The sequence below is a fragment of the Poromitra crassiceps genome, assembly GCF_964638095.1.
Source record: "Poromitra crassiceps genome assembly, chromosome: 6".
Classification (NCBI taxonomy): domain Eukaryota; kingdom Metazoa; phylum Chordata; class Actinopteri; order Beryciformes; family Melamphaidae; genus Poromitra; species Poromitra crassiceps.
In genome coordinates, this window is record NC_139627.1 from 16350493 (window position 1) to 16374422 (window position 23930).

A 23930-nucleotide genomic window follows, 5' to 3' on the forward strand; every position below is an offset into this window, starting at 1 on the left:
CATTATGTAACAACAACTTACCATTTCACCACTGGGTGTACTTCATCGATAGCCAACCCCACCAGCCTTTCTCTGAATAGATCCGATTGCAGTGTGTCTCTCCATCTTCTTTTCCCAACAAGCAGTTCGGGCGAACCAAATACAACGCTCACACCTCCTGACTCAATTGCGGCGTCCGTCTCAGCGTCTTTGCCAGCGTAGGCTGCCGATATGCCCAGCTTGGTGAGGCTCTTCACCTGATCCTCCATGACCGACACAGACAGCAGCGGGCACACGACCACAACTATCGGGTTGTCGGGAAAGCCTGGCATCTCACGGCAAAGGGTTGGCCAAGCCTGAAAGACAAGGCTTTTGCCATAGCCAGTAGGTAGGCAAGCTAGCACATTTCTCTTCTCCTTAACCAACTGCAACAAACACAGTTGTTGCACGTCCTTGAGAGAATCGATGCTGTGGACCTGGCACACTTTCTGTAACGCAGTCGTTAAATTAACTTGACCACTCATTCTTCCTGCAAGATATCTTATCGCTACTTTTTTGCCGCTCTAGTTTCTGGTGCTTCACGGCTTTTTGGTTCCAGTCAGCGTTTCTTCTTCTTCTCTCGATTTATTGGCGGATCGCAAAACAACTTAGGTGCATACCGCCACCTACTGTATTACCCATGGATGTATTCGTATTACCTGAACATGTTGGTTTCCTTTCCTGCCGGACTGTAAATAATGGGTGCACGCTGTGGGACGTAAACTCATTGAGTTATAATATTATATTGTTATAATGTATTCTTTACTGCTAAACAAGGTTAATAAAATGGACTGTAGCTGACTTTCTTTTGTGTTTATTAGTTATACACACAGGGTTCCCACGGGTCCTTGAAATCCATGAAAGTTTGTGAGTTTGAAAAATCAAAATCAAGGCATTGAAAGTTTTTGAAAATAGTCATGGGTCATCTAAAGTGCTTGAATTTCGTGTTTTTGCTGCATAGGGAGTTACGAGGGGCCATCTCCGTCAGATTTAGCTCCACCTTCAGCTCTCAACATGTCAAAACTAAATATTTTCTTACAAGCGTTGCAGTCTGGGGAATTTGCAAGTGCAAAAAATAACAGCGCAGTTGAGATGTGTTCACACATTCAAACCTATCTTTTTAATTGTCTGTGAGCTTCTGCTAGTTTTCATTGTGAAAATTCTCAGTGTTGTAACAGTAATTAACCTTGATTCATGTCTGAAAACAGAGTGTGGGAACCCTGTATACATGATTCAATTCATCGGCTTAAGTCAGATGTTATTGTACTATGGTGGACATGGACTATGCACACACAGAGATTGTAAATATAAAAGCATTTAGTTGAAAACACACTTGTGTTTGCACTGCGCACATTTGAAACAAAAAGTGAAAACACAACATTATACACAAAATAAAGAAATTGCAGTTTGTGTTGCACAGCCAGCACACACCTCTGTTTAAACACATTTGAACCACAACCACAACATTTCCCTCAAATTCAAGGAGCCGGCACAGCATAGTTTGAGACACGGATCAAGGTGACTTACTGCTACAACACAGAGACTTTCATAATGAGAAATAGCAGGCTTTAGAAGAAGCTCATAGACAACAATTACAAAGAGGCTTGAATGTGTGAACACTTCTTAACCCATTGATACCTGATGCAGCATTTGTGTGTGTATCCCTTTAAGACCGCAAACCGCGTTAACGCGGTTCACGGTCTTAAAGGGATACGCACACAAAGGGATATACACGCAAATGCTGCATCAGGTATCAATGGGTTAACTGTGCTGTGCTACAGACAGTGATGGCAGACCACACGCAGACAGCTAAAACATATCCCATTTACAAATGGACAAAAAATACAATAATAAAATACAAAAAATACAAAATAGGAAAAAATTGTATACAAAAAAGGAGTAACCATTCCCTGTTTCTGTAAACGTAGCAACTTGGTTATCACAGTAAATGTTTTATTTTGGGATCGGAAATTCGGTTGCCTCCTTGTACAACACCTGGTACACTTTGTGTTGTACAGTCAGCCTGTGATCCGGGTGGACTCGCTCCAGCATGTCCCTGATGACGGCCGCAAACCGAGCCTCTGGACTGCCCTGTTCAGCGACGGCGCTGGCTCTGTCCAACTCCCTCTGTCTCTCTTCCCTGCTTTGGCTCAGCTGCAGCAATCTGTCCATAAGCACATCCACTTTGACGCACCTCTTCTTTCGTGGGGGACTGGTAGGGTGGGCTGGGGCACTGGGAGTGGCAGGGCAGGCCTGGGGACTGGGAGTGACAGGGCGGGCCTGGGCACTGGGAATGGTAGGGCGGGCTGGGGTACTGGAAGTGGCAGTGCAGGCTGGGGTACTGGGAGTCGCAGGGCAGGCTGGGGCACTGGGAGTGGCAGGGCAGGCTGGGGTACTGGGAGTCGCAGGGCAGGCTGGGGCACTGGGAGTGGCAGGGCAGGCTGGGGTACTGGGAGTCGCAGGGCAGGCTGGGGTACTGGGAGTGGCAGGGCAGGCCTGGGCACTGGGAGTGGTAGGGCAGGCCTGGGCACTGGAAGTGGCAGGGCAGGCTGGGGCACTGGAAGTGGCAGGGCAGGCTGGGGTACTGGGACTGGTAGGGCAGGCCTGGGCACTGGGAGTCGCAGGGCAGGCCGGGGCAGTGGAGGCCACAGGATGGGGCAGTGGAGATGTCTGGAAGTACGCCTTCAGGTCATTTCGGACTACCATCGCATGCCGCGATGTCCTTGCTGTGGAGAGCCGACCCGCCGACAGCAGGTTGCTGTCACTAGCAACCAGCCCCCTCCATTCGCCTGGCAGAAGCTCCCCTGATGCAGCTATGCCATCTGCAAATGACGGTGGGATGTATCTGGCTGTAGGGGAGGCTGCAGCATCTGTGCTGGTGAGCATGTTGTGCAGGGCGATGCAGGCTTTCACCATAATGACAGCTTTACCAGGGTGGCACTCGATGGGCCGTCCCAGAACTCTCCAGCGGGCAGCAAGGATACCAAAAGCGTTCTCGGTCACTCTCCTGGCCCGTGAGTGGCGGTAGTTGTACGTTCTCTGCCCGTCGTCAAGGTTTCCACCTACAACAAAAACACACAAAAACACAAATGTGAACAAACTAGACCATGTTTACAGTCCCCTATTACAAGATTCAAAAAATGTTCTGACAGAGAGGGGGGCTATAATTTAAGGGGGGGAGACAAATTTCAAAACACAAGGCTCACGGACAAGATTAAAGTGCTTCTGTATCACAATATATGGTGTGAAGCTATGGAACAGTATGAATGTGGATCTCAAGCCATGTCATGCCATGTCCAAGCATAAACCAGTTTAAAAAAGGTATAAACAACAGATTTTTAAAGGGTACAGGGACGAAGGAGGACAGTAACGAATATACAATTGGTGACAGAGTTATGTGTAATGCTTTTTTTATTTTTATTAAATTATCTATGGTGTAAAACTTGGTGTCAACTAGACTAGTTGAGATACTATTAACTTAAGTTTGACAAATGATGAAGAGGGGGTAGGACTAGATTAAGTGTTTACTTCTTCCTACTCCTTTTTGGACAAATTGTACATTGAATGTTGCCCTTGGGGCTTAATTATTTTATGTTATTTTAAGTATGGGAAAACAAACATATATATATGATATATGTTTAATTTGTTTTGTATTTGTTTGTGACTTTTTGTTTTTAACATGTTAAAAATAAAGTATTCATTCATTCATTCAAGACAACAAGAGAGGCAGAAGAGTTTACATGGCACACAGACACATGAAATATTGTGTGTGTGTGTGTGTGTGTGAGGGAATAGCAAATTAGTTTGTGTATGGTAAGGTTACCTGGATACGGCCGCATCAGATTGGAATCCAGAGGGAATGCTGCATCACCCAGGAACACGTGGGGTACTGGGAGGTCAGTGCAAGGCAGGATGGCTGGTGGTGGCAAATCTAGGGTCCTCTGCAGGAGGCTTGACACAAACTCACTCTCCGCGAAGATCCCACCGTCGCTCTCTCGCCCATAAGCACCTATGTCCACCATGGTGAAACGGTACTTCGCATCACAGACTGCCATGAGCACTATGGAGTGATTTCCTTTGTAATTAAAGTAGTCACTCCCTGCGTTTGGTGGCTGTTTCACCTGCACATGCTTGCCATCGATGGAACCAACGCAGTTCGGAAAGTTCCACACTCTCCAGAACTCACGGGCAATTTCTGTCCAGTCTCTGGATGTAGGCACAGACACAAAGTCATTTTTCAGTGCCTTCCAGATTGCCTTGCTCACCTCGGACACAATGCCATACACCGTTGACTTTCCCAACTGGTAGCTAGCAGCCACACTTGTTGGGCTACTACCAGACGCAAGGATCCTCAACGTGACGGCCAGTCTCTCCTGCAAACTGACCGGGGTGCTGTGGGTCTGTGCATGTTTGATATACGGCTGTATGCGATGCAGCAGGTCATCAAAACGGTGGACGGACATACGAAAATAGCCGAAGTGCATCTCCTCGTCCATAGTACGCATCGGCCTCACTATACGGTTGTACTCCCCATCGTGACGTCTATCAGCATGGAGCGGACGGACATTCCATCTCCTGTTGCGTCGCCTTGGTTGGTTAAATAATAATTGCCACAATAGCATTAATTCTTCCTCTCTCATGCCAGCGACGAGCCCGCGGCGGTGTGCTCTGGAGGTCGCCATGTTGGATAATGACGGTCTTTGCGGGAGACTCTTCTTCTTCTTCTTCTTCTTCTTTCTATTTCCGGCAGTTTAAACGCAACATGGCGTATTACTGCCCTCCTCAGTTCTATACTTCAACTACTCCCACAATTGGAAAAAAAATAAATAAAAAATAAATAAATAAATAAACACTATATCCTCTGATACAACTCTGATTCATGCAGAAATGTCAGCACTGCCTCTGTGATCAGCTGGTGGTTCTTATTCTTCAGGCCAAAGAAAGATTTTAGAGAGAAAGAAGAAATCCTTTATATTTGTCTATGTGCCAGACGCCCAGACAACCTCAGTAGGTGGCGGTAATGCATAAATACGTTTGCCAACCGCCATAAAACACTAGAAGAAGAAGAAGTCATCATTATCCGACATGGCTGCCACCAGTAAACACCACAGCTCCCTGGATGAAATCGATGAGGAGGAAGAATGTACAATCTTATTGCTATTAAATGGGCGAAGGCGACGCAACAGGAGATGGTCTGTCCGTCCACTGCATGCAGATAGACGCCACGGTGGAGAATACAGCCGTGTTGTGAGGCCGATGCGTGCTATGGACGAGGCAATGCACTTCAACTATTTCCGCATGTCCGCCCAGCGTTTTGACGACCTGCTGCATCGCATACAGCCATATATCAAACATGGACGGAACCACAGCAGCCCGGTCAGTCTGCAAGAGAGGCTGGCTGTCACTTTGAGGATCCTTGCGTCTGGTAGTAGCCAACACAGTGTCGCTGCTAGCTACCAGTTGGGAAAGGCGACGGTGTCTTTGATTGTGTCCGAGGTGTGCCAGGCGATCTGGAAGGCACTGAAAAATGACTTCGTGTTTGTGCTTACAGCCAAGGACTGGACCGACATTGCCGACGAGTTCTGGAGAGTGTGGAACTTTCCAAACTGCGTGGGTTCCATCGATGGGAAACACGTGCAGGTCAAACCACCAAATGCAGGGAAGGGAAAGTCCCTGCACGGGCACATTGTGCTTTTGGCTGTCTGCGATGCCAAGTACCGCTTCACCATGGTGGACATCGGTGCATATGGTCGGGAGAGCGAGGGTGGAATTTTCCAGGAGAGTGAATTTGGTTCACGACTTCTTCAGAGGGACCTAGATCTTCCACCACCAGCCAGCCTGCCTGGCACCGAGGTGACAGTACCACATGTGTTCCTGGGCGATGCAGCGTTCCCTCTGGACTCAAATGTGATGCGGCCCTATCCAGGTAATCCACACTGACACTAATTCATTAACTATTTGCTGTTTTCCCTTAACATACAGCATAACAACACCACAACAACATCACACACACACACACACACACACACACACACACACAGAGCACCATGTAAACTCTTCTGCCTCTCTTGTTACGTGGTCTAGTGCACTGGTTCTCAAATGGGGGTCCAGGGACCCCCAGGGGTCCTTGAGGGGGTTCCAGGGGGTCCCCAGCCAAAAGGGAGGTAATTTATTTTAGCTATAATTCCATTCATAAGTAACACAATGACTATTTTGGTCATGGGTTTTATACACTTTCTGTAATAAAACATCTAAAAGCATCAATCTTATTATCATATGGGGGTCCGTGGTCTAATTTTTTTTCAGTTTAGGGGTCCTTCATGTGAACACATTTGAGAACCACTGGTCTAGTGTATTCACATTTGTCTTTGTGCTTGTAGGTGTCAACCTTGACGACGGACAGAAAACCTACAATGACCGCCACTCACGGGCCAGGAGTGTGATTGAGAATGCGTTTGGCATCCTGGCTGCCCGCTGGAGGATTCTGGGACGGCCCATAGAGTTCCACCCTGACAAGGCTGTGGCTGTGGTGAAAACCTGCGTCGCCCTGCATAACCTGCTCACCTGCACGGATGCTGCAGCCTCTCCAACAGCCAGATACATCCCATCTGCATTTGCAGATGGGACAGGAGCATCAGGGGAGCTTCTGCCAGGTGAATGGAGGGAGCTGGTTGCTGGAGACACCAACCTGCTGAAGCCGGCACGGCTCTCCAAAACAAGGCCAACGCGGCATGCGATGGTAGTCCGAAATGACCTGAAGGCGTACTTCCAGACATCTCCACTGCCCCATCCTGTGGCCTCCACTGCCCCGGCCTGCCCTGCGACTCCCAGTGCCCCGGCCTGCCCTACCATTCCCAGTGCCCAGGCCTGCCCTACCACTCCCAGTGCCCAGGCCTGCCCTGCCACTCCCAGTACCCCAGCCTGCCCTGCGACTCCCAGTACCCCAGCCTGCCCTGCCACTCCCAGTGCCCCAGCCTGCCCTGCGACTCCCAGTACCCCAGCCTGCACTGCCACTTCCAGTACCCCAGCCCGCCCTACCATTCCCAGTGCCCAGGCCCGCCCTGTCACTCCCAGTCCCCAGGCCTGCCCTGCCACTCCCAGTGCCCCAGCCCACCCTACCAGTCCCCCACGAAAGAAGAGGTGCGTCAAAGTGGATGTGCTTATGGACAGATTGCTGCAGCTGAGCCAAAGCAGGGAAGAGAGACAGAGGGAGTTGGACAGAGCCAGCGCCGTCGCTGAACAGGGCAGTCCAGAGGCTCGGTTTGCGGCCGTCATCAGGGACATGCTGGAGCGAGTCCACCCGGATCACAGGCTGACTGTACAGCACAAAGTCTACCAGGTGTTGTACAAGGAGGCAACCGAATTTCCGATCCCAAAAGACTAAAACATTTACTGTGATAACCAAGTTGCTACGTTTACAGAAACAGGGAATGGTTACTCCTTTTTTTTGTATAATATTTTTTGCCTATTTTGGGTTTTTTTTTAGGGTTCCCACGGGTCCTTGAAATCCCTGAAAGTTTGTGAATTTGAAAAAAAAAGAAAAATCCACAGACTTGAAAGTTTGTTAAAATAGACAGAGGTCATTGACATCGAATAGACATCGAAACTATTTTGATTGCTTTTCCATTTGTAAATGTTTTAGCTGTCTGTGTGTGGTCTGCCATCACTCTGTAGCACAGCACAGTTAACCCATTGATACCTGATGCAGCATTTGCGTGTATATCCCTTTGTGTGCGTATTCCTTTAAGACCGTGAACCGCGTTAACGCGGTTCGCGGTCTTAAAGGGATACACACAAATGCTGCACCAGGTATCAATGGGTTAAGAAGTGTTCACACATTCAAGCCTCTTTGTAATTGTTGTCTATTAGCTTCTTCTAAAGCCTGCTATTTCTCTTTATGAAAGTCTCTGTGTTGTAGCAGTAAGTCACCTTGATCCGTGTCTCAAACTATGTTTAGGCTTACATTCATCTTTCGATCAAATAAATTGTGTCGAGACATTACAGAACTAAATAAGGCTGCTAATTCAGGAGGAATAATGTTTAAATGGCCCATGTTGCTTTAATAATGATCATGCAATGACGACCATTGATACGGTCTTCTTCATTTGATTTGATAGGCGGTTGGCAACCAGCTTAGAGGTGCATTACCGCCACCTACCGGACTGGAGTGTGGAACGTTGACAGAAAAAAAAACAATTAAATCCTATCGATTAATAATTAAGTTTCTTTCAAATACTTAATTAACTGATGGTATACTCTTGCTGCATTTGTGAAAATTTGTTGCAATTGTGAGGAGAAATAAGAGATAGAACACATGTTCAACAAAGAGCTTTATTCAACAAATCATTCATTCATCAATACATTAAAATCAAATAAGAGTTCTGCACAAGCACAACATACACTCACTTGATTGAATGGCAATTGTGCATTAAAGTCAGAGCATTTTCAAGTGGCAAAAAGCAGAGAAATACAAACATACCTACAGTAGCAGTGTGCCACATGAAGAAACGCTACAAGTGAGAGAAAAAAGTCACTCTGCAATAAAATATCCAATATACCAAATAGGCTTAACCAGCATCCTGTATGGTACTCACTGCTGTGCGCATTCATTTCTGTGATCAATCAGCAGATCAGGTCGAAACTATGGAAGACAAATAACACGCAGGCAGTATTTTGTTATGAATAGAACTACTGATACTGGATATGCTGGCATCATCCTAATGCTGGTATATACACAGATATGCTCGCATCATCCTAATGCTGGTATATACACAGATATGCTGGCATCATCCTAATGCTGGTATATACACAGATATGCTGGCATCATCCCAGAACAGGATGCAAAGTTTGATTTGTTTTTCCCAAGGCAGCACTTCCTGTATACAGATCTCTTCAAACAGACTTTCCCCAAGTTATATAAGATAAACAGACCCGCTTCAATACTGCTTCACTCTGAAAAGTTCCTATTGTTTGATTTTAAAACAATCAAAAATAGAGGAAAACCCCAACCAACCATTTAAAATTCACTTGCTAGCACAATCATAGTTAACTCATTGAGTGCCAAGGACGTCGATCGACGTCAAAGTAAATAGTGACGTAGAGTGCCAAGGACGTCGATCGACGTCAAATGCGTTTTTTGACGGTGGGACATGGATCAAAGCCTCCTGCATCTCCTATACAAATATTGTAGCTATTGAAGGTGTATAACCTATTTTACGGACTCATTAGGTGGCGACAGTGCTCTCCAGATTAGAGAAAGGTCCGGAAAACAGCAGGAAAAAGCCCCGTGATGAAAAAGAAACCGCTCATGCTGCAGCCAGAGCCATATAGATGGCTCTGGCTGCAGCTGACGTTGGCTGCGAACAGCAGTCAATCCGCGCCCACAACTGAGCCCCTCTGTCTCTGCTGTATAGTTTCTCCACACGATTAGCCGCCAGAAAGGCAGCACCCGACGCCGAAGGGCCAAACCTTTCCCTGCAGTCCGGTTTGGCATTTCCGAGCCGGCGCACAAAAACGGAGCGCTCCGAAAATAGACTGGGTGCGTGTTAGGCTGTGTGTTAGTGTGGGGAGGAGTTTGCAGCTGAGGGGGGGAGAGGGGGGTGGGGCACGCAGTGCACCACACAACTACACCACGTCACCACATCAGAAAATATTAGCTTCAGACTCAGTGAATGTGCTTGAAATGCTGCATTTCACAAAAGGCGGAATATCTCAGCTAATTTGAAATGTGTCTTTTTGCTCAAAACAGCCTATCTTCTCCGGCTCATAACTAAAGAACGGAAAATGGTATCAATAAACTTTTTTTTGCAGATGATAGAAGAGAGTCTCCTCGTTCTTTGTGCATGTTCGGTTACATAGTAATATCACACAATATTCTGTGGGCCTCGAGAAATCACTGAAAACGCTCTGAAACTCTGGCACTGGGAGCGTCCGTTCTCCAAAAGTGGCTGGCACTCAATGAGTTAATGAGCAAAAACTGTCAAATCAATGTCATAGTCAAAATTAAGATATTGTTTAATGCATTTAATTGAATGTTTACTTTATTTTTTATATTTTGCCAAACGCCTGTCAACTATAGTAGTCTGATCGAGCCACTTCAGCATTGAAAGCTATTTGGGGTCAATCAGTGGCCCCAAATAAGAAGGGCACCAAGCTCACGGTATAGAGAGGGTTGACGGGTAAAGTTCGCTGGCCCGCACAAGCAACACCACGGCCCTTTTCTGAGCCAGGAAAACCCCTGCAAGGTCAATACACTTGGACCCTAACCAAGTGTTCAAATGTTCTGGCAGCAGCAGTTCAGAGGAAAACAGATAGGATCGGACCATCGAGAGAAAACACTGCATCAAATTGACTTTTTACTTGAAAGAAAACAGACCAGAAATTAAAGGCTGACCAAGGAATTATTACCGAGTGGGCAAGTCAGGGCACCAGAGAGTCTGCACAAGCCTAAAACCTGATCTGTGGTCAGTTTATAGAGCTCGCTCTCTTACGGAAACTGCATGAGATGAGCCATATGAAAAGAAGAAGCTAAAGTAAGTTAACAGTGAGTACTATGCAGAGTTTGATAATGAGGACTGAAGCCAACTTGGGCCAGCTGATTGGTCAGTCACTTTCTCACTGTGCCAGCTGATTGGTCAGTCACTTCTTCTGGGCCAGCTGATTGGTCAGTCACTTCTTTCTCACTGGTCAGCCGATTGGTCAGTCACCCAGAGAGTGTGTGGCTAAATCACAAAGTAAAAGTATGTTTCTTTCATTGTGGAAGAAACAGTTTCCTTGGGTTGAAAATGATGAACCGATCCCATACTGTTTATCAGTGATTTCCAACTAGGGCAGATGAACCTAGCTACGTTTTTTTAATCACTGACATACCCACACTTAGCCACAACTCTCTCGTCATTCAAGTTCTTGTCTACTTAAGCACTCAGCTTAGTTTAATAGCTCAATGTTAAATTACACTGCCTATGTGCTCTCTATATGTTGGGGATGGGGGTGTCTTTGCACCTTCATCTCTGGTTCCCCTCATGCTTAAATGTATCAGTACTCAAATAACCCAGTACCAAGTAGTATCTAAACTTCTCCAGTCAAGAAATACCTGCAAAATCCTTTTTGTACACAGAACTAGAAACAAATTACTTTGTATGGTTTTGCTTGCAGTGTTGGAGATGCCACCAAAAGGCTCAAAAGTATGGCAAAAAAAAGGAAAAGTATTGAATGATGCACTCTATTGTTATGACTTGAGGGTACTGGTGTTGGTACTGGTATCATCCTTTCTCAACGATACCCAGCCCTACAGTAATCACACCCCAGTCTTTTCCCTGCCTGGCCTCTCTTCACGTTTGGGTAATTATTCATTGCCACTGTCTTCTGTGTCCTCGTCTCCTCCTTCAGTTTGTCCGTCTCGCTCTCGTTCGGGGTAGTTGAGGATCTGCCGGTTAGCCTGAATGAAGCACTGCTGCTGTTTGAAATACACCTTCAACACGCCCTTGATCACCACAAATGCGATGCCACCCTGTAGAGAAAGAGGAGGGGAGACTGGGGTCAGCTGCACAAATTTGAATTGCAGACCTGTCCTGCACAGAAGCAATAGAAAATGTAAGCAGCCTAAATGTGTGAATCTGACTAATTTACTTTTATTCCAAATGAACTGATCTCAGAGAACCACCCCAAATTGTATTTGTTTCCTAACTAGAGGGTTCCCACACCTTCTTCAACATCAAAATCAAGGACTTTCAAGGCCAAATTCCCCAAACTCAAGGACCCAACACGGCATAGTAGGCTAAAGGAAACCACCAAAATGATTTGTTTGTGTGTGAGATAATTGGGGCACAAGACTGTGTTGAACTAAACAGCTAGAAGAATGTTCTTTATAGTTCAGTCCAGTTCCCTCAGTTCAGTTTATAAAGGAACAAAAATATTCTACTTCGGGATTTCCATGTTACCAGTTTAATGCAGTTCAGTTCACTCAACAAAAATACTCCATTCCGGGATTTCCCTGTTACACAAGAAAAATAACTTCGACCCAAGGAAACTATTTTATAGATTTATAAGCTAAAGCAGCTAAAGCTAACCGGCGCTATTAACGTTACAAGGATACACGCAAATATGGATCAAATGCAGACTTAACACCACGCAAATGCCTCGGTAGGCGGGAGGACTGGAAGTAACTTCTCTCTGCTTCACTCACCGGCTGATTTGTGTGATTCAAAAGCCGTTTTCCCACATGCGCTTTGTACCGCTAAATGACCGGAACGTGGTCTAATCCCTGCATGTGTGAAAGTTGTTGTCCCGGTATAAGCGCGACCCCGTCATCGCGGACATTTCACCAGTTTCGAGCCAGTCAGAAGAGCGGTATGCGTGATAACGGGTGCAAGTATAGGGGGGGGCACGGGGCTCAGTGGTAGAGCTGTCGCCTCACAGTCAGAAGGTCCTGAGTTCGATTCTCGCCTGGGACACTGTGAGCGCTGTGGTTGTGTTCCCCCCCATATCTTCAGTGCCCACTGCCCAGGTGGGGTATCTCGTCGTAAGGGCCCTTCTCTCTGTGTGGAGTTTGCATGTTCTCCCCGTGCTCCCCCAGGGGGTTCCTCCGTATATAACCCCCCCACTAAAAACATGCAGAAGATCAGATCGTCATCGTCATCCGACCAGTGACGACAACATCCGAAGTTGGTCCCCGGGCGCTGTACGAGAAAGCGACCACTGCTCCTGGCCTGCCCCCCGGAGGAAAAGGACATGCCTGGATGGGTTAAATGCAGAGGACACTTTTCACCGGCCACCGTCAGCATGAGTGTGTTGTGGCCGCATGCATGTATTGTGGTGTTCGTGTGACAATAAAAGACAGGCTTGTCCGTTACGAGAGTTTTTTTTTATTTTATAGAACGGGTCCAGTCATTTGCCGGCATGGGCGAGGTGTACACACGTTGCTTAATGTTCCAGCGGGCATAATCTGGTAATCATTGGCGCACATTAAAGCAAACTGGCGAAATGATCTTGTGATCATTTCGCCACAGTCCTCCTCCAGTCCTCCGCCACAGTCCTCCTCCTGCTTCAGTCACAGCCCGACAGGGACACAGACGAAGCAAATGCACGAAGCGAAATGTGGAAGTATTTTGCTTATGTTGCCGACAGCGAAGGCAAGCCCGGACACATCAAACGAAGCCAGTCTGTAAAAAGTGCTTCAACGCGACGCAGGTGAACGGATAAACAAGCAAACTTATTTCACCGTCAAGAGTTTTGCCGACACGTCACTCCCCACCCGCTCTGCAGTGCCGCCCCACCCCCCAACATACAGGCAATTTCGCTGCTAGATTCCCATATGCGAGAGCAGAAGTGTGAAGGGAAATGTCCGATATTGACTTACAGGTAATTTTCCGGTACGCATGTGGGAAAACGGCTAAAGATACGAGGGCCGTGTTGACAGAGTCTGCCTGGTGCAGTGTGGAGGTGAGTAACACTGACTGACGAACTCTGCGGAGAAATGGACTGCCTCATGTTTCTCATGTGCAGCATGATCGGCTATGCAATCGACAACAATAAAGAAATATCTGCAATCAGCCGATTGCATATTTGAGGTCAAAATCGGCCGATACAGATTGCATGCAGATCGATCGGAGCACTTCTAATCAGGATTGTACCTGCTAATACTGCCGTTCAGCAGCGTAGCCACTAGCCAGTATGTAATCATAGTCAGAAATGCACCATGCATACTCACCAGTATAGTGCGCTGTAGACCGGATGTAGCCAGTATGTAATCAATGCACCATGCATACTCACCAGTATAGTGCGCTGTAGACTGGATGACACCCGCCGAAACAGCAGTCGTCCGACCAGACTGGCGATGGAGGGGAAGATGAGAGCTCCACAGAGAGTCCGGGACACAGAGACTTGATCCCCCGTGCCGGGGCCCTCAGCGGGCAGACGAGGCTGAGAGCGACCTGGACCTATGGTGCAACAGGTAGCTGGCTTAGGCTCCTGTATCAGTTTGTCAATATAATGGCCTTGTCAGATAATGTTGATATAAAGATTTGATATTGTACTGTATTCCACAATGATGATGATTATGAATTATTACATCATTATTAGGTCTTTTCCAACCTGCCAAGAATGTTTTTTTTCCCATGAAAAGGGTCAAACCCAAAGACAATGGATATCATCAAACAATTCCAGCTATCAGCACTTTAATTTAAGAAGAGCGGTAACAATAAAGGTTAATCTATTCCATTGTTTTCGTCTAGCATTTCCCTTGGCAGGGTGGAAATGTAATATTTTGTGTGTGTGTGTGTGTGTGTGTGTGTGTGTGTGTACCTAGTCCCAGTAGATGGCGTTTGTAGCAGTGTCTCTGCCACAGCCTCACTAGATAGTCCTCCCAGCGAATCATCTTGCCAAGGACCAACATGACGGGGATGGTGGGCAGACCCATCAACAGGAACAGAGGATCGGCTCGCTCCATCACATACAGTCCTTTCTTATGACCCACAACCTGGATATAATAAGAAAATACCAAAATGTTAAAGCTGCAGTATGTAACTTTTGTAGTGCATAACCTTTATCCCCCCCTTCTGGCATGGAAGGAACATGCATGCATCAACAATTCACGTGGAGTCGGAAAAATTAGTTCCAGACAGTGTCCTTTGCTCTTCGTTGCCACGTAAAAACAGCTATCAAAGCTCTGAGCAATAACATGCATGAAACACGTCTTCTTTGTAGAGTCCATGTTGTTTCCACATTACAATTTAGAAGCACGTGTACACACACCGAGGAAGAACGACTGCCCAACTCGGGAAATGGGACAAATCGAGCAGCACATGAATGCAGCATTTGCCATAGCCTAGCCGTAGCCTATCCCATTGGGGCTGTACAAGGGCGGATACATAGTTTTGAGTGTCACACAGCCCCTGCAAAATGACTTGTTTCACTTCAGAATTTAATACATTCGGTCCGATAACATGCGCTCTGTACCTGCATGACAGTCACCGCTCCATATGTGACAGCTGACCAATATACAGTCCCAACCACGACCCCGACTGCAGCGAATGGACTGGCCCGGGACAGCGCCCTGTCTACCTGCTGAAGGAAGTATACCACCGGACCTGAGGAAGGACAGCAAGTACAATGTGACTTAACTAAACATGTAGTCCTCTGTACTGCACTTTGAAAACTACTTAATTGCTTTGTTTCTTATCGAACAAATTGCTTCAGTGGTTTTAGTTTGCATGATCTTGTGGGTTTCACTTACCCATCTTGGGAAATACAATACGGTACTCAGTGCCACATTGTGGACAGCTGACTGCTCCTCCACTGTTTCCCTTCTGCTTCTCGTCGAGCCAGCGCTGCAGACAGGACTGGTGGATCCATTTGGTACAGCCTTTACACCTGCAGGGGCTCACCCACTCGGCCACACGGTCCTCTCTCTCAGTGGCAAAGCACACCCAACAGTGTCTGGCCAACACACACACACACACACACACACACACACACACACAATTATATTCTTGTATTTTTCATTATTTTATTTTTTATTTGTTTTCAATTTAGTTTAATTTCACTTCCAGAGTGGTTTTGCTCATTTCAGTTTAGATTTTATCATTTAAAAACGTTTAGTTTGTATTAGTTGAGTATTATTTATTTATGGGGGGAGGTATTTGATCGGGACAAGATTCAAGTTGAAAATAGGTATTTACAATACAAACGACACTTTGTTAAGGCAATTGACTCACAGTCACGTCCCTCAATATAAACAGATGAACTAATGAACTCCCCATGCTTGTTGTGTGGACAAATTTAACAAATCTAAAGACATTTTCTGGAGATTTATTTTATTTCAGTTCATTTTGTAAGTACACAATACTGTTTCAGTTAGTCCCCCCCACTAAAGACTAGTTTTTGTTTTTATTTCAGTTAACTAAAATGTTTTCCCCCCTTTATTTTTACTTTAGTTATAATACTTGACACATACAGAGTTATACTTCCTTGTCTTTTTAGAACACACAGCCTGTGGTGAAGCATGTCATTCAGGTTACATAGAAGCATGAGAGGAAGCGCTCTTAACTTACTTCTCAGGCAGCTCCTCTGCACAGGCCCCGGCGGGCTCTGCTCTCTGGGCTGTTATCATGGAACACACGGGCTGCAGCCAACACACAAACAAACATACCTGCTATTGAAACTGAAACCTAGGTTAGCTAACGCTAAGGCAAACTTCCAACTAAAGAAGATAAAACACATTGTTACCTGCCTCAACTGTTTAATATTATTTTCCCAATTAGCTAGCTAATAATTTGGGTTTGTCTGGAAGCAGCTCATATCAAACAACTTGTCACCTGACCTGACAAAGTTTTTACCTCTCATGCTAAAAGCTAACGGAGGCTAGCTAACAAGTATTTTGAGGCTCAAGAAAAGGAAACAACTACGCTAACCAACCAACGACACCGCGGAGCTCTCATACTCTCACCTGAGCAACGTTAAACGGCTATGTTGTAATAACAAAATATGACATAGGGCCTACCTGAATTATATTATTAAGCGTTTAAAAATAGCAAATCTTCAGCACTCGACCCCTGCGTGTTGTCGTGTGGTTCAGACTTCAGAGTTGTAGTTGGACAGTTTTCTGGTAAGACCCGCCTATGTTACAATCAGAAGCTGTGTGATTGGTCAGCGGTGAAGGCTCGGGATGCCGCTCTACTGCTGCGTTCAGAGTCCTAGTGGAAAAATGGATTCCAAGAAGTTCCCACACACAAAATATACACACAAAATACTACTGAACAAAGTAGTGTTTGTGTGTGTGTGTGTGTGTGTGTGTGTGTGTGTGTGTGTGTGTGTGTGTGTGTGTGTGTGTGTGTGTGTGTGTGTGTGTGTGTGTGTGTGTGTGTGTGTGTGTGTGTGTGTGTGTGTGTGTGTGTGTGTGTGTGCGCACCTTTGCACGATGGCACCATGGGATGGCACCAAGGTGGGTCGGTGTCTGTCTGTCTGTCAGTCATGATTTTGGGAGCCCGTGGAGCCGGCGATTTCCATAACTGCAGCCATGGCACATCATCTCCAGGGATACTGTTATGATGTCAGATATCTAGGGCTAACATGGTCAAAGTTCCAAAACTTGAGGTTAAAATGTAGAAATGCTGCCTGTAAGTCAAACGCCCTCACAGAAGTGATTAACAGCTGAAGTGAGGGAGAAATTAGCTGTGCTGAAAAACAGCTGAAACTGAAATGAAAGAATTGTAATCTGTTAGCTTATATTTGTGGGTGTATAAACGTGGGGGTGCAGGTTTGAGAGAATGTCATTTGAATGCACTTTCCTAAGTTAGCTGTCATATAAGTGAGGAGGCGGGGGGTGAGATGACTGTGCAAGGCTGTGCTCAGCAGCCACCTGGGTAACAGCCCCAGCCAGTGCTGGATCACAGTCCCCTCCTCCAGCATAAACACCAGGCACTGACACAGCTCCTGCACCAACTGCTTACACGCATGAAAAACCAGCGGGACCACAGAAGGCACAGGACACAACACCACCATCATGGACAGGTTGCTGAGGCAGTCATATCGCAGGATGAGTTTGGCCATTCTCATCAAAGACTTCAAATCAAATTGATTTGTCAATAAAAAGAAAATAAGAACTACAATTATATATATCAAAACCGAAGAAATGCATGTTTTTCTCCCAACAATATAATTTATTATATTCTATATTATATTTAATTTTTCAATTTAGCACTGTTGTAGAAATGGTATTTATACCAATAACACCATTCCGCATGATCAGACAGTGTCTCTAGCCAAAATGATAAGACCGCTGACCAGACATTTAAAATAACAGAAGCCACGAGTCCAGGACGTGTCTTATGAAAGTACAGTATATTAAAAGCCATTACAACTCCTCTAAACATCATTAGAGAAGGACTGCAAACATCTCAATATTGATTACATGAGGATTTATGGAATGCAGTGAAAATCTCACATCTGACATAATGCTTTATAGAGAGGAGAGAGAGAGGGGAGGGTGGTGACTTTTATCATTGTGTTGATTAGCTTTTGGAGAGAAAAAACCTTATTCAAACTTTAATCGTTAAATAGCTACTTTATAGAGCATGCAAGAAAATAACAGTTGTGTAACAATACAAGCATTTTCCATTGGCTTTCATTTATTTTAATGTCAGAAACATACTGCACAATTATTTCTTTTAAGCTTCTCTTTACTAATTGTAATAATCATAAACCTTATATAGGACGAATCAGCGTGATGTCACTTGCCACCCAGAAATGTGGAAGCCCCCGGCAGTTATTAGTATGAGTTGTGCCAAACAATTAAAACTATACATCATATCGCTTATATTTTGACATTTTGAGTGAGATCAGAAGTAGCTCAAGAGTTTGATGTAGCCTATAATATATGCATGTCATGTTAAAGTTGTGTGAACTGTCGCAGTTTTTAAAATGTAAACAACATAACCGGGGCTAGAGTGAGAGACTCACGGCTGACTCCATAGGGTCTACCGTTGCCACCCAGTGACGCGGTTTGTTTACCAAAATGCTACTCGGCTGATCCCTCGTACAGCACTTTTCAAAAACACAGTTACAAAGTCATTTACAATAAAAACAACATAATTAAAATGCAAAAAGAATAAAGCAGACTAAATGTCATATAACCAAACACATTATTAAAACAAAATAAATGAACAGAAGCCATGAAAACAAATCACAATAATGTTGCCAAGAAGAAAGGAGACATGAAACATAAGTAGTTAGCCTGTGCTTTTTGCATCGGCAGGATGTTTGTTCTGTCATTCTTTTCTCAGTGGACAGCTCCATTGAAAGAACATATTCATCTTCAAAATGTGCTCAAGATAAGTCTGTGAAATTTGTCTTTTCTCTTTTTTGACAGTTGACACTTTTATGACAGTTCTTCAACATTAAACAGGTACCAAAAGAGTATATCCATTGTCATGGAACATGTCAAGTCAAGTCAAGTTTATTTGTATAGCCCTAATTCACAAGCATGTCTCAGAGGGCTTCATAGAAAATATGTCTAGCTAAATCTAGCTGACACAACAGTAGCAATTACAGTAGTAATAATAACAGATTGAACAATCATATGATAGAGAAAGGAGAGAGAAGGGGAGAAAAAGGGGGGTGGAATGTAGGGGAGGAGAGAACAGGGAAAGGAGGAGATGACAGAAGAGTGGGTAGAGTTTCCCAGTGAAGATGGCGCCAGTATTTAAGCTGATAAGAGCTACACCTTCTACATCATAAAGGAAGAGCAGACCCTCCTCATAATCCACAAAGACCCCCACCGTTGACATTGTTGGACTATGTAGGGCTGCAGACCAGAAGCCTTTAATTTGACACAGTGTGTCTCTGTCCCTGCAGATCTTTTCTTTGGACACTCCCAAAATAACCCAAAAGAACCCTGGAACCTCAACCTCGACCTCATAGTAAAATCGTCCTGAAGAGAAGCTTTGCTTTCCTAACATACAGGTACAGGGAGGACCAACGTTTTTCTTCTTCTTTACACCACCACACTTTACCTCCCCATCATCAGGCAGGATGACAAGAGAATCCCAAGTCACATTCACTGCATACTGCTGGACCCTCTTCAGCGAGGGCACAAGTAGACGGTCATCATCAGACAGGATGTAATGAGAATCCCAAATCTCATTCGCTGCACACTGCTGGGCCCTCTTCAGCGAGGGCACAAGTAGACGGTCATCATCAGACAGGATGTAATGAGAATCCCAAATCTCATTCGCTGCACACTGCTGGGCCCTCTTCTGCTCAGCCACAAGTAGACTGCCGTCATATGGCAGGATGTAATGAGAATCCCAAGGCACATTCACTCCAGACTGCTGGACCCTCTTCAGCGCAGGCACAAGTAGACCGATCACGATCATGATCACAATCACCATGCTTATTATCTGGCAGGTGCTGGCTTTGAATTGAGCGGACTTTCTCAACTGAGTAGCCATCTCTTTCCTCAGAGTCTCCTCCAGCTGAGCCACAGCTCTCCTCACAGAGCCCTCATATGAGGAGTGGACACTGACCTCTGTCCAGTCCTTGATGTGTGGAGGAATGTTCAGGGATGGGAAACTTTTGAGGAGGTGGAAGTGGTCTTCAGTGCGTGAGAGCTGCTGCATCTCAGCGGTTCTCTTTTCCAGCTCAGAGATTTCCTTTTTCAGCTCTTTGATGAAGCCTTCAGCCTGTTCCTCCGTTGTTTTCTGCTTCTTTTTAATCGTCTCAATGAGCTCATCCCGGTCCCTCCTCACAGACTGCATCAGAGCAGTCTGTGAGGAGAGGCCTGTCTGCACAGACTGTATCAGATCCAGGCATGACTCGAGCCATTTTGGTTGCACAATTATTTATTTTAAGCTTCTCTTTACTAATTGTAATAATCATAATAATAAACCTTATATAGCACTTTTTTTTAAACACAGTTACAAAATCATTTACAATAAAAACAACATAATTAAATTGCAAAAAGAATAGAGCAGACTAAATGCCAGACTAAATGCCATAAAACAAATCACAATAATTTCCATTTTAATAATTCCCAAGAAGAGGGAGGTACGGTGGTGCAGTGGTTAGCACTATCGCCTCACAGCTCGAAGGTCGTGGGTTCGATTCCCGCCTGGGACGAGGTAAGCGCTGAAGGAATGCGTGCCCGTCCGCATGTCCTCGAGTGCCCACCGCCCGGGTGGGGGTTGGCAAAAGGACCTTTCTGTGTGGAGTTTGCATGTTCTCCCCGTGCCTCCCGGGGGTTTCCTTCATACAGGAACCCCCTTCACAAAAACATGCAATATCCTGGTTGCTAGTGTGGTTCCTCCTCTGGCCGTTAAGGGCGCCTGTTCAGGGGGAGGGGAACTGGTTGGAATAGCGTGAACCTCCCACGTGCTATGTCCTACCGGTGAAGCTTCCCCTGTCAGGTGAAAAGAAGTGGCTGACCGACTGCCCATGTCTCGGAGGAAACATGGTATCAGTCTCGGCTCTCCCTGATCGACAGAGGACGAAGTAGCAACCAGGATAAATCAATTAAAAAAATTAGCACTAATGGGGGATAAAATGGGATAAAAAATCGGGAAAAAATAAATTAAAAATAAATAAATAATAATAATTCCCAAGAAGAAAGGAGACATGAAACATAAGTAGTTAGGCTACTGTGCTTTTTTCATCAACAGGATGTTTGTTCTGTAATTCTTTTCTCACTGGACAGCTCCATTGAAAGAACATGTTCATCTTCAAAATGTGCTCAAGTCTGTGAAGTTTTTCTTTTCTCTTTTTTGACAGTTGACACTTTTATGACAGTTCTTCAACATTAAACAGGTACCAAAAGAGTATATCCATTGTCATGGAACATGATCTGTTCTCACACTACTGTCTGGAGAAATGACAGTTCAATCTAAGCAGAGGTGGAGCTTTCAAACTGCCAAATTGTTTCATAAAATGTCACATTTGTTATCTGAACAGAGGTAAGTATCTTGATATTTTAATACGACAGAATTACAATTAGGGCTGCACAATTAATCATATTTTCAGCTAGAGTCAGTGTGTATTTCATTTATTTTTTCAGTGGGCATAGGCTATGTTTGGGGTCTATGTTTGCATTATTAAAGCAGAAAGACATAGGAACTGGATAGCTAATATGCATACTTTAATATGTGTTTATCGCAAGTCGTATCGTCATTGCTATATTGAACAATGTTATCGCACATCACAGATTTTCCTCATATCGTGCAGGCCTACATACAACATCATGTTGTTGAATACATTTAATAGAAATACAGAATTTAATAGAAATGGTAGTAAGACATGGAGTAAGTAATTTGACAGTCTCTCTGGTTGATTTTGGGATGTCCATGTCTCCATTAGAGGCATGCAGGTGAGTGGCATTTCTCTAACTCCCACCCAGTGCTGGTGTCATTGTTTTCTCTGCTCTCCTCATCTTGCTCATCTGATTTGAAAATGATTGTTTCTACCACCACGTCTTGGTCCACTCGGTGGCGGTTGGCACAGACCTCATCCTGCTGCCTCTGTGCCTCGTGCAGTGACTGGGACTTATTCTCCATCTCCTCAGCTCCTGAGCCTCCTGCTTCTCCTACTGGGTCTTCAGGATGTAGGCTGATACTAGCCTGCCCCTCCTGCAGGGACATCAGGGTCTTCTCCTCCTCAGCCAGCAACCTGGAGCAGAGAGCATAGGAATATTGCCTTATAAAATACTGATACATGACCTGCTTTCAACAGCAGATGATTAGCTTCACAGTCACTCTTAACATCTGCTGTCTGTGCAGAAAAGCACCCCCCCCAAGAGAGACACAGTTAATGGAACAATGTATTCCACTATTTTATCCTACATTTTGAACTCTACCTTTTTCACTTTGGGATCTTTTTACTTCCGCATGCTTTTTTATTTGTATCTATTTTATGTAGATTATTTTGAATTGCCTGCATATGAAATGTGCTATACAAATAAACTTGTCTTAGTGTGAAGTGTGTGTGTGTGTGTGTGTGTGTGTGTGTGTGTGTGTGTGTGTGTGTGTGTGTGTGTGTGTGTGTGTGTGTGTGTGTGTGTGTGTGTGTGTGTGTGTGTGTGTGTGTGTGTGTGTGTGTGTGTGTGTGTGTGTGTGTGTGTGCGTGCGTGCGTGCGTGCGCATGATAGGGGTGGTTATACCCATCCTTACCCAGCTGAGTGTAGCAGAAGCTACACTCTCATCTTTGATCTCTTGCTCCTGCTCTCCAGATGTTTACCTCACGGATCCTCTGCCTCTTTCCGTCATCTCTGTAACTGCTGACTCATGCCTGGAGTGACATAACATGAAGCAACGGAACATCTATTCGTCTGCCTCAAATCCATTATACACAAATGACCAAAGATGCTAAATCAAATGGATCACATCACATTAGCATTAATCTATAAAATAAATTAAGTATTTACCGTAAACTGAAGTCTCCTGTTTTTCGTTGCTGCATAGGCCTACTTCTCGATGACTCTGTCAAACTTGATTTCCTGGGCCTTTTCTATTTGCAGTATTCCCAGATTGGAGACCCTTATGTCACCCATTGTGGTCCTCAAGTAAGTGTTTAGTTGCTTCAGTGTCGACGTTCAGCTGATGCAGATGTGACTGGTATGGTAAGATAGTTTATATAGCTCGTTCAGTCTCACAAATGCATCTTGCAGTCCCTCTTCTTCCCCAAAATATTTCAGCCTCCTTTCAAAGAGTGTCAGCTTGTCATCTTTGTGCTCCTCATCTTTGTACATGGCGTTAAACAGTCTGATCTCATTGTCTACGGCCTCTGGATCCATATTGTACGTCTGGCACACAGTTTTTAGACTTGTGTCTCGTGGCTTACGGGGGGACTTTAGTACATCAGCAAGGCACTGTAGAATATGCATGTCATTCTCTGAGAATTGATCCTGGAGCTGTTGTGTGAGTGTGTCAAGCGTTCTGTACAGTCTCTCACACCTGTAATAGTCCTCTGCTCTCTCAAACGTGGTCTTTCCACCTCCACCCAGTCTTGCAGGTATGCCTTTGCGTGGCACAGTGGGACCAGCAAACCCGTTCTTGTCACATATCTGGCGGACATAGTCAAATGTTTTTTGTGCAAAAGCTTCTCCTCTCATCTCTTGTACAGTCTTCGCTGTGGCTTTGACCATGTGCTGCGCTGTGTCAAACCTGAAGCTTTTCTTTTGTAGCAGTCTGGACAGCGTATCAGTAACCACCAACACTCTGCGCATGAAAACTAGACAATAAATGAAGCTGAAATCTTGCATACTCTTCAGCAGCTGATTTGCCTCAAAGCCCACTTTGGCACCTGACTGCTATTTCTGCCAGAGCAGCTATAATCTCATCAAAGTTTTGAAGCACATGCCTTGATCGCTTCCACCCGACATGTCCAACGTGTGTCACTGAGAGACTTGAGGGTTTTCGCTTCACCCGCAA

General features: G+C 45.2%; 3 protein-coding genes across 3 annotated transcripts; 1 reads left to right on the plus strand and 2 right to left on the minus strand.

The window, feature by feature from the left end:
• Positions 1 to 1971: 1971 nt before the first annotated feature.
• Positions 1972 to 4614, minus strand: LOC310777746 (uncharacterized protein; the record flags this gene model as incomplete). Its single annotated transcript, XM_083638111.1, has 2 exons — positions 3842 to 4614; positions 1972 to 3080 (listed from the first exon to the last, which is right to left on the minus strand). Exons 1-2 carry the CDS (start codon positions 4521 to 4523, stop codon positions 1972 to 1974), a joined length of 1791 nt encoding a protein of 596 aa, XP_083494237.1. The 5' UTR covers positions 4524 to 4614.
• A 583-nt stretch (positions 4615 to 5197) lies between these two features.
• LOC310778989 (uncharacterized protein) lies at positions 5198 to 7845 on the plus strand. Its single transcript, XM_083639470.1, has 2 exons — positions 5198 to 5944; positions 6399 to 7845. Exons 1-2 carry the CDS (start codon positions 5275 to 5277, stop codon positions 7400 to 7402), a joined length of 1674 nt encoding a protein of 557 aa, XP_083495596.1. The 5' UTR covers positions 5198 to 5274; the 3' UTR covers positions 7403 to 7845.
• Positions 7844 to 16599, minus strand: marchf5l (membrane-associated ring finger (C3HC4) 5, like). The gene is made up of 7 exons (XM_083639471.1): positions 16517 to 16599; positions 16068 to 16138; positions 15251 to 15453; positions 14974 to 15104; positions 14320 to 14494; positions 13789 to 13955; positions 7844 to 11527 (listed from the first exon to the last, which is right to left on the minus strand). Exons 2-7 carry the CDS (start codon positions 16124 to 16126, stop codon positions 11363 to 11365), a joined length of 900 nt encoding a protein of 299 aa, XP_083495597.1. The 5' UTR covers positions 16127 to 16138; positions 16517 to 16599; the 3' UTR covers positions 7844 to 11362.
• Positions 16600 to 23930: the final 7331 nt, after the last annotated feature.

Bases quoted from the DNA above. Each gene is read 5' to 3' on its own strand.
- LOC310778989 (XM_083639470.1), top strand. From the start codon at position 5,275: ATGCGTGCTATGGACGAGGCAATGCACTTCAACTATTTCCGCATGTCC. The intron at 5,945-6,398 runs GTAATCCACACT...TTGTGCTTGTAG, and splicing joins TGTGATGCGGCCCTATCCAG to GTGTCAACCTTGACGACGGA.
- marchf5l (XM_083639471.1), bottom strand. From the start codon at position 16,126: ATGATAACAGCCCAGAGAGCAGAGCCCGCCGGGGCCTGTGCAGAGGAG. The intron at 15,454-16,067 runs GTAAGTTAAGAG...TGTGTTGGCCAG, and splicing joins GCAGAGGAGCTGCCTGAGAA to ACACTGTTGGGTGTGCTTTG. The intron at 14,495-14,973 runs GTACAGAGCGCA...TATTATATCCAG, and splicing joins GAGCGGTGACTGTCATGCAG to GTTGTGGGTCATAAGAAAGG.